A 10,252-nucleotide genomic window follows, 5' to 3' on the forward strand; every position below is an offset into this window, starting at 1 on the left:
TTAATTACCACTTTCCTGCCCCAGCCTCAGACACACCACTGAGGGTAGCCATCAGTGTGTGTGTGTTGCCCATTAGACCGAGCTCTGACCCAGCAGACTGCCTGCCCAGCCCCCAGCACACAGGATGGGCTTTTGTAACAAGAGCTTTTGCTTGTATGAATGGCATATGGCTATGAGATTGTTCTCTTCTAAGAAGATGGCTCTGGGGATGGAGGGGAGGATCAGATTGAGGGAGACCAGTTAAGTGAGGGTCACAGTTCCAAAAGGCTCCCAGGAGGCAGAGGTGGATAGGTGGAAGGGGAGGAGAGGGGTATGCTTTGGCTCCGTGAAGCCAAAGCCTCCAGTAGTCATCCCCAGTACCCATGGTCCAGGATCCTGGGGAGGGCAGCCGGAGGTGCTTGATATAGTCACTAGCCAGGGCCCAGCTGAAGGCTCTCGCAGCCCCTATCTCTGCCTGACCCTGTGGTCTCTCCCATCTGCAGGCCTCCCTGGAGCAGCTCCTGCAGGTCCTGCACAGCACCACACCCCACTACATTCGCTGCATCAAGCCCAACAGCCAAGGCCAGGCACAGACCTTCTTCCGGGAAGAGGTAACTAACACTGGACCAGAGCTGCTTTGACCAAGCCCCATTTGGCCAAGACCCTGGAGGGATGAAGGGCAGGACATCACTCCAAAGGGAATATTCAGAGGATCTCTCATTCTGCACCTGACATTAGGGAGGGTTCATCTCCTCTACTGTGGCAGAGCAGTCGCGTGTGGTTGGGTGGACCATGCACAGCGGCCTAGTCAGGGAGGCAAGTAGGGGCTCCAGTGCATCTTGCTCTCCACTCACCAAGCCATGTGCCCTGACGGACTGAAACCACCCAGAGGAATGGGGATCTTTTGTGATTAGCCAAAAGTCTGTGTCACCTTACAGTCCAAGCACACTGCAGCCTTTTCTGACTGGAGGTATTGCACAAAAGCACTCTGGCCCAGCAGCTGCCTTTTTCTTGGGATATTAGGCTCTAAGGGATGTGTATGAGGTATGAGTGCTGGACAGTGATGGAGAGTGTCCCACAGTCACATGTTAGATGTGGCCTTAGGGTTTGTTGCTAGGGCCACTTGGCTGTGCAGTCAAGACCTGAGTTCAGGTCACAGAATTTTCACAGTATAACCTCCCCTGCTCCTCTGTTATGAACCACTCTAATGCCTGCAAATTTTTAAAACAAGTCTAGAAATGTGCTTGGACTGCAGTGTGTAGTAGTGAATCCCTACCACATGGAGTGAAGTGATGAGACAGAGCCAGGACCATGCCTTGCCCTAGCTGTACCACATGCCATACATTAGTTGAAGGGGACTTGGGACCTCCAGGGCCCTTTCTAGCAGAGGTTTTTTTGTTTGTTTGTTTTATTTTTTTGCAGTTTTTGGCCAAGGCCAGGTTTGAACCTGCCACCTCCAGCTTATGGGACCAGCGCCCTACTCCTTTGAGCCACAGGTGCCGCCCCTCTAGCAGAGTTTTTTGTTTATTTTGTTTTTTGAGACAGTCTCAAGCTGTTGCCCTGGATAGAGTTCTGTGGTGTCATAGCTCACAGCAACCTCCAACTCTGGCTCAAGTGATCCTTTTGCCTCAGTTTTTCTATTTTTAGTAGAGATGGGGGTCTCGCTTTTGCTCAGGCTGGTCCTCTCACAGTGCTAGGATTACAGGCGTGAGTCACCATGCCTAGCTGAGATTTTTTTTCCAAGGTCCCGTGATATCTAACCACCCCAAGGAGATAGCCCCATTAGCTGAGCCTCAGGAGAGCCTGCAGGTCCATGCTGCCCACGGCCTCAGAAAGACAGAAGGAATGGCATTTCTGGCCTGCTGGCCCGGAGTTACAGATGTCTCCCCACCTTGCAGGTCCTGAGCCAGCTTGAAGCCTGTGGCCTCGTGGAGACCATCCATATCAGTGCTGCTGGCTTTCCCATCCGGTAAATGGGGCTGATCATTACTGGGAGCAGGGCCACTTCCAGGGTAGTGCTCAGGACTCAAGCCAAACAAGAGCCTGCCCAACTCAGAGTGGGATGTAGAGATGAAGAGAAAGAGGCATGTCTGTAGGCACCGACCTGCAGCTCAAGGAGCAGCTCCCATTGACTTACCGTGCACTGTTCTGTACCCAGCAACGTGTCAGTGGGAGTATGTCAGTGAATAAGAAAGGTGAATCTGTACACCTTTGGAGTGAATAGATAGAAACCTGCAAGTTCCTTCTGCAACCTGGAAGGGGTATACATTCCTTAGATAAATTAGTATAAAGTTATTATTGGTGCTAGGAAAGAAATAAAAAGTGCTCTTAGACTAATAGGGAAGGGGATTTTTGGGCTGGTCAGGGAGGAGCCCCTCTAAGCACCTCGGACCTGGGGGAAGGCGAGGGTCAGCGTGGGGAGATCTGGAAGAGGGAAGAATAGTCCAGACTGAGGGAACAGCAAGCATAAAGCTCCCAGGTTAGGAACTGAGAGATGCTAAAGGGACTGAAGCACAGAGAACTTGGAGTAGGAGAGAGGAGGGCTCAACAGGGCCTTAGAGGTCTTTGCAGCTTGTCCTGAATGCAATGGGAGCAATGGATGATGCAAGGTTGGAGTGGTGCCATCTCCTTCATATTCTAAGAAGATCCCTTTGGCTGCTGTGTGGAGATTGGATGTAGGATCAGGATAAAAGGGAGTGAGGAGGCTGTCCCAGGCCTATGAACAGAGTAATGGCGTATGAAAGAGCGTAAAAAATGAAGAAAAGTGGGTTAAATTGGCGTATGGTTCACAATAGAAAGAGCAGACAGTGACTGACTACAGGGTGTTAGACAGGAGAGCAGTCAACTTCCAGGTTGCAGAAGGAACTTGCAGGTTTCTATCTAAGGTAAGTGGATGCATCAGGGGACAAGTTTACTGAAATGGGTTGTTCTGGGCAAGGCCTAGGTTGGAGGGTCAGTGGGGAAGGAATTCTTATGGCTTGTCAGGTTTGAGATGCCTGCGAGATAGTCTCAGGGCTCAGCAGACTCCCTGGTATTCTAATGGCTAGGGTTAAAAAAAATAATAATAATAATTGGAAGGGCACATGGGGTCTGTCCTCAATGGGTTTTAAGCACCATGAGCAAGGAAGAGAGAGTCTGAGGCCATTCTGAGGAATGCTCACATTTAGAGATGGTGGATGGCAAGAAGCCAGCAAGGACAACTTGGAAGGAGTCGTGGATGCAGGAGGAAGCCCAGGTCTTGGTGTCCTGGAGGCTGAGAGACAGTGCTGTACAAGGGAGAGGGCCACTGCTGCCCAAGGGCCAGGTAGAATACAGACTTCTGGGTTTGGTGGTTTGCTGATGCCGTGATAAGAGCCATGTTCGCATAGTGTTGGGGGCAGAAGCCAGACTCTTGGGAGGGCTGACAGGCAACTGGGAGGAGGAAGTGCAAGTGGCAGGTGTCGGCAGCTGTTTAGAGAAATATTTGCCTTGAAGGACAGCAGAGAAATCAGGAGGATATAGCCGAGGCTTTGGAGTCAGAGGTCAGATGGGAGATATGGCCAAGCATGAATGTCCTGGTTGCCTGGGAGAGCCTGTCAGCCCCTTTGGAAGAAGGCAGGCTGCAAATCCCCTATTAAAAGAATAAGGTGCTTTGTTTTGGTAGACCAAGGCAGCAGGAAGAGCAGACCCAATTTAAAATGGTCTCTGTGGGCTTCCCAGAAAGGGACTCTAGTAATCCCTCTAGAACCACATCCTTATCTATTCAGTGAGGTAGTCAGGGTAGCACCTTACTGCATTGCTAAGCAGATGTGCTTGGCCCACAGATGAAGTCATTCTCTTCCTCCACCTGCTTTGGCTTCTAGGGTCTCTCACCAGAATTTTGTGGGAAGATATGAGTTACTGAGAAGGCTCCATCCTCGCACATCCTCTGGCCCCCATAGTCCATATGCTGCTGTAGGGTGCTCTGGTGAGTGGGGCCCATTCATTAGTCATTTGTTCAATCATAGTTTACTGAGCACCTACCCTCAGGGCCAAGGGGCTGGGGGTTCAGAGGTGAATAAAACAATTCTGCCCTTACAGTCCTGGTTCAGTAGAGAAAGCAGACTGAAAAATAGCATGGAAATTGGAAAGGGAGAACTATGAAGAGGATGCTATGGGTGGTGCTGGTGAGGTGTGAATTGGGGAAGGCTTCCTGAAGGAAGTAGTTTCTTAGGATAAATTGGATCAGCCAGGAAAAGGACGTTCCACATGACTAAGGTAATTTAAACAGAGACCTGGAGGCTTGAGACAGCAGAGTGGGTGAGGAGCCTGTCCATTCAGTGTTGCTGGCTCATTAGGGCAGAGAATGGTGGCGGTGAGGCTAGGGTGACAGGTAGGGCCCACTCTCAGACGCCAGACTTTATTCTCTGTGCAAATGGGGCACTGCAGGAGAGAGAGAAAGTGACTCTGTCAAGTCACCTTCTGCTTATTGGAAACCCATGGAGGGCTGTAGGAATGAGGCCGGGAAGTTGCCCCAGTAGAGAGAAGCCAAAGATGTGGGCACGGGTAGGAAACATTTGGAAGAAACTGGTCAGCCTTTTGGATTGTTTTATTTATTATAGAGATGAGGTCTTGCTATATTGCCCAGGCTGGTCTCAAACTCCTGGCTTCAAGCAGTCTTCCCACCTTTTCAATTATAGATGTGAACCATTGTGCCCAGGCAGAAACTGGTCAGCCTTGATAGGCACTTGATTAGATACAGAGGGGGAGGAAAGAAGAAAATTAACTTGGCCTGGCTCAGGGGTAGTTGTGGGGTGGGAAGGCAAGAGGAAGGCAGGTTTGGGAAAGCTGATAAGCCCTGCCATGGCTGACAATCTCCAAGTCCCTGGAGTTGTCCATTGGAGGCGTCTGTAAGGCACCTGTGCAAGCTTTAATCTTAAGGGGAGGGTCTGGGCTGTGGCCCCAATTGGGGGTTATTGGCATGTAGGAATAACTGAGGCTCCAAGGACAGGTGGAGGGAGAAGAGGCAGCTGTTCCCCTTGTCCCACCCAGCATACGCCGAGGCTCCTAAGACCCTGTTGAGACAGTTCTGCTTTGGTTTTTCCCCCTCTTGGGCAGAGTTTTATCACTTTCCTTTCGCTCTTCTTTCTTTCCCCTCTCTTCACGGTTTGCTCTTCTGTTCCGTGTCTCTTCCCCAAAGCCCCTCTGGCCCTTGGTTGTTTTGCTGCTGTTTCTCATCTTCGGCATCTCCTTTGGCAGCCTCTTTCTCCACAGAGGCACTGGGCAGCTAAAGGTGGTCAGAGCCGTCAGGTAAATCTTCCCTGTGCAGGAGTCAGCCCTGCACGGTGTGGGAGGGCAGGCAGTGGGACCTGCTGGGCCGTCACAGGGCTGAGATTTGTTCTCCCTTTTCCCATACCTGGTGGGATGAAGGGTGAGAGGCTTTGGGAGTGCCTGGCTGCCCTGTTTGGCCTTCAGGATGTTTGGGGCCTTGGAAACTACTGCTAGCTGAGCAGCCTTGGATTCCAGGTCCAAAGGAGTAGCTTTAGATACCCTTCGCCAGCCTGTCCAAAGGAACTCATGGTGATGGAGGCTGAAGGACACCCTATGGCACAGCAGAAAGTGGGGATTCCAGGACCCCTCAGAACAGCCAAGGCCCTGAGGGACAATAGAGGGGCTACCTGTAGCCTTGCCCAAAAAGGGAAGGAGAAGGAAATGGCTAGAGCCAAGAACAGAAAAGAGGTCTAGAGAGTGGTAAGGAGGCCAAAGCCAGTTTCTTAAGACCACAGAGGCATGTAGAGATGACCAGGTACTGATGAGGCCCGTCTCTCCTCCCCCAGGACATTCTCCACACAGTGAGGAGGCCACACTTCAGTCTCTTCTCCAGGACATTCTCCATACTCTGCCAGCTCTAACTCGGGCAGCAGCTACACCTGGTGACTCACATGCAGCCATGCCAGCCCAAGTGCACTGTGGCAGGACCAAGGTGTTCATGACTGACTCTGTGGTAAGCTGATTTGGGGATGAGATTATAGAAGCCAGCTGTATATTTTCCTCAACAGGACAGGGACTGGGTCCTCCTCAGGGAAGGGGGAGGAGAGCCTGAGGACCTCAGTGGATGCCCTTTGTCCCAGCTGGAGCTTCTGGAGTGTGGGCGTGCCCAGGTGCTGGAACAGTGTGCCCGTTGCATTCAGGGTGGCTGGAGGCGACACCAGCGCAGAAAGCAACAGAGGCAGAGGAGGGCCGCAGTGCTCATCCAGGCAGGTAGGTGGGCAGGGCTACTGTCAGCAGTTGCAACAGATTGAGTCCCCATCTATTGACGCTGACTGTCCTAGCCTGAAGAGGTAGTTACAGGTCTTTGTGGTGCCCTAGTATTAGAACTTCTTGTCCACCTCAGCCATAATATCTCACCATTTCATTGGAAACCAAGTCACACCACAAATAGGGACTCTGTAGGTAGTGCAGGCTGTGAGTTTCTCAGACCTAAATAGCTGTTTATTCCAAGATTTCTTTTTTTTTTTTTTTATTCCAAGATTTCTTTTCCCTTTATTACAACTCAGATTATTACCTGCTGGTCTCTAGGGCTTGTGATGAGTTTAAGGGTAACATAAAAGCCAACAGGATTTCATCAGAGGAAAAGATGTATGAACCAACATGTTCACAGCAGTCTTATTAAAAACTAAAAATATTAGAAACAATCCAGATATCTAATAGCAGTGGAATCATGGCTAAATTACGCAGCTAGGTATTTTCTAACAATCATTATGAATTTAACACAAAATAACTTTCAGTATGTTCATACCTGGTCGTCAAACTACATGTCAAGGGTGTATTTCTATGGGTATAGGGATTAAAAAAATTCTATAATACTGTAAAACCATCCAGGTTCATGTAACAGGTGATTTTTATGTATCTATGAGTTTTTTTTTTTTTTTTTTTTTGAGAGTCTCACAATGTTGCCCTCAGTAGAGTGCTATGGCATCACAGCTCACAGCAACCTCAAACTCTTGGGCTTAAGCTGTTCTCTTGCCTCAGCCTCTCAAGTAGCTGGGACTACAAGCGCCCACCACAATGCCTGGCTATTTTTCTTTTTTTGTAGTTGTCGTTGTTCAGCAGAGCCAGGCTGGATTCGAACCTGCCAGCCCCGGTGTATGTGGCCGACACCCTAACCACTGAGCTACAGGCACTGAACCTGTTTCTAAATTTTTTAATTTTCTAGAATCAAAATGTATAAGCAGTGTTTAATAGAATAATCACTTTTCTGAACATGACTATAACATAATCAGAATATAGTAAGGTTTTAAGAGAATACAAATTCCTACCATCCAATAAATTTATTTATTTATTTTTATTTTTTGAGACAGAGTATCGCAGTTGCCCTGTGCCATGGCGTCACAGCTCACAGCAACCTCCAACTCTTGGGCTTTAGCAATTCTCCTGCCTCCGCCTCCCAAATAGCTGGCACTACAGGCGCCTACCACAACACCCAGCTATTTTTTGGTTGTAGCCGTCATTGTTTTGGCGGGCCCGGGCTGGATATGAACCCGCCAGCTCAGGTGTATGTGGCTGGCGCTGTAGCCGCTTGAGCCGCAGGCACCGAGCTCCCCATCCAATAATTTTATCAATGGTTACATATTAGTGTCACATTACAGACTCATAAAGTGAGCAAATTCGTCTGAGGATTTTCAAATCAAAGACAGTTCTAAGAGGTACAGACCATCCAGACCCCCTCCTGTTCCCTGAGTTGCACCTGAGATGGGAGGTTACTGCTGGGCCTCAGCCAGTCCCAGCTTTTCACCGGCCCTTCCAAGTATAGCTATTTCCAAGTGTGGGGGCAATTTGAGGAATGTCTTTAAAACCAACTTTTGCTTTATGTATTGACTTTAGAACCTTACTTATGTCATAGCACAAAATAGCCATTCTGAAAAAAACACAGTTTCAAACTTTGTATTGTTGTTGAGACAAGTCTCACTTTGTCACCCTTGGTTGAGTGCCAAGGCATCATAGCTCACAGCAACCTCAGACTCTTGGGTTTAAGTAATCCTCTTACTTCAGTCTCCCAGGAAGCTGGGACTACAGGCATCTGGTACAGTGCCCAGTTTTTGTTTTTGTTCTATTTTTAGTAGAAACAGGGTCTCATTTTTTCTCAGGCTGAACTGAGCTCAAGTAATCCACCTGCTCAGCCTCCCAGGTCTTACCTTTTCTCAGGCTGGTCTGGAACTCCTGAGCTCAAGCAACACCTGCCTCAGACTCCCAGAGTGTTAGGATTACAGGCATGAGTCACCACACCCAGCCTATTTCAAACTTTTACAGCAACTCTGGTGTTGCTGCAGAGCCATGTTACAGAAAGCTGTATTTTCTTTTTCTATTTTTCATTTACATCCACAGAATGAAAGGCAACTGATAGCTCTAATGACCATTTTATTATCTCTTTCCTGTTTTTGGACAAACCTCTTAGCCATTCGTTCCTGGTTAGCTCGGAAACACATCCAGAGGCTACACATTGCTGCCACAGCCATCAAGCGTGCATGGCAGAAGTGGAGAGTAAGTGTGCCCGAAGGAGTCGGCGTGGGCAATGGATAGAGTCTGGAACCTGACAGACCTGGGTGGAGTAAGGGTGGCCCCAAGGACAGGCAGGTGGTTCAGACTCTCTGAGCCTTGTGTTCCTCATGTATGCAATGGGCATGACACTGTCTACACTGCAGCAAGGTTGTGAAGGTAAAGAGTAGAAGAAGCAACTCCGGGAATACACCCATCATGAAGTAGTCTATTTGAAAGAGTGAATTTTATGGCACATTGGTTTCATCTCAATAAGACTTAATTTTGTTATAAACTAGCATATGTAAGGTATAGGCCCAGTTGCCTAGGGTGTACAGACTTCTTCCACTTGGAAACATTTTAGTATAGGGCATCATCTATTTGCAGCCAGATGTTTACTTATCTAATGTATTAAAGATAGTTTCAATTTCCATTTTTAAGAGCAGAATGGCCTTCCTTGCTTCTAAAGAACTGGACGGTATAGAAGAAAAAGACTTCCCTCAAGCTCCCCATTGCTCAAACTCCTTGCCCCTGGTAGAGACTAGGCTCTTGAGGGCAATAATCCGCCTCTGGCCGCTGGGACTGGTCCTGGCCAATGCTGCTACAGGAGTACATGGCTTTCAGAGGAAACTGGTATTCTGGGCTTGCCTTCAGCTTCCCAGGGATAGCTCCAGTAACTACACCATCCAGACAGCACAACAAGACCAGGCTGGTGTCACATCTATCCGAGCACTGCCTCAGGTAGGTTGTATATGACAGTTGGCCGTTCTGTCTCATGACGGCTTTGGGTTCTTCATATTCCACTGCCCCACTGTAGAAGGCAGGAAGCAAAGCCTTAGAGTACCCAGGGGAAGCAGGACTGAGGTTGAAATGAGGTCCATCCCTAACCTTGCTGGGTACACAAGTGTTTCCTCATCTGTCTTGCACTGAATGGATCTGAAATTTTATGTTTTATTGCCTTGGACTTTGCCACTATTTTTTATTTTGATTGACAGTCTCTCTCTTTGTTGCCCAGGCTGGTGTGCAGTGGCACAATCATAGTTCATTGCAGCCTCCAACTCATGGGCTCAAGTGATCCTCCTGCCCCAGCCTCCTGAATAGCTAGAACTCCAGGTGTGAGTCACCACTCCTGGGCTTTTGCCACTATTTTAGAATAAGGAGAACAATACTTGTCCACAACTCCTTACAATTCTGTCATGCACTCTGTAAGGTACCTTTTAGGCCCTGGGACTCCTGAGAACTGAGGCTAAACTGCATCTCTCTTTTTCCCTAGGGCTCAATAAAGTTTCACTACAGAAAGTCTCCACTGCGCTATGCCGACATCTGCCCTGAATCTTCACCCTACAATGTTACTGGTTTTAATCAGATTCTGCTGGAAAGACACAGGTTGACCCATGTGTGACCTCTTCTCACCCTCTGCTTTCATCTGGCTGGGTGATCCTTGGTGCCTTTGATCCTCACAAGGCCTTTTCTTGCCAGCTGCCTTGCCAAAGACATTTAACAAACATATAGCTGCCAAACTATTACCATAGCACAGCGACCCCACACACGTGACAGCAGTGGTTTCACAGCCTACAAGCCAGGGCTGTGTGTCCAGGCCACCGGTGGGCTTGGGGCACTCTGGTCTACATCAGGCACAGACAGGACATCAGGCTGGTAGTTACTAAACCAGGATTAAAAACCATCAGGGCCACAGAGAACTTTGCCATACTTTATTGCCTTTAGACTCCGAACTCCAAACTTGGCAGCAGATGTGAATGTCCATCCTAAAGTGTTGTCT

General features: G+C 48.8%; 1 protein-coding gene across 9 annotated transcripts in view; it reads left to right on the top strand.

Annotated features, from left to right (window-relative positions):
• MYO19 (myosin XIX) overlaps positions 1-10,201 on the top strand; it is a 36,151-nt gene extending 25,950 nt beyond the window's left edge. For 3 of the 9 annotated variants that reach the window (XM_053570192.1, XM_053570190.1, XM_053570194.1), the window contains 8 exons: positions 483-590; positions 1,878-1,948; positions 3,822-3,925; positions 5,775-5,941; positions 6,069-6,198; positions 8,393-8,478; positions 8,914-9,213; positions 9,746-10,201. In XM_053570192.1, coding sequence (XP_053426167.1) covers positions 483-590; positions 1,878-1,948; positions 3,822-3,925; positions 5,775-5,941; positions 6,069-6,198; positions 8,393-8,478; positions 8,914-9,213; positions 9,746-9,874 — 1,095 coding nt within the window. In that variant the 3' untranslated portion in view covers positions 9,875-10,201. The other 6 variants (XM_053570193.1, XR_008375627.1, XR_008375628.1 and 3 more) reach the window with 6 other exon arrangements.
• The last annotated feature ends 51 nt before the right edge of the window (positions 10,202-10,252 follow it).

Source organism: Nycticebus coucang, chromosome 18, assembly GCF_027406575.1.
Source record: "Nycticebus coucang isolate mNycCou1 chromosome 18, mNycCou1.pri, whole genome shotgun sequence".
NCBI classification, from domain to species: Eukaryota; Metazoa; Chordata; class Mammalia; order Primates; family Lorisidae; genus Nycticebus; species Nycticebus coucang.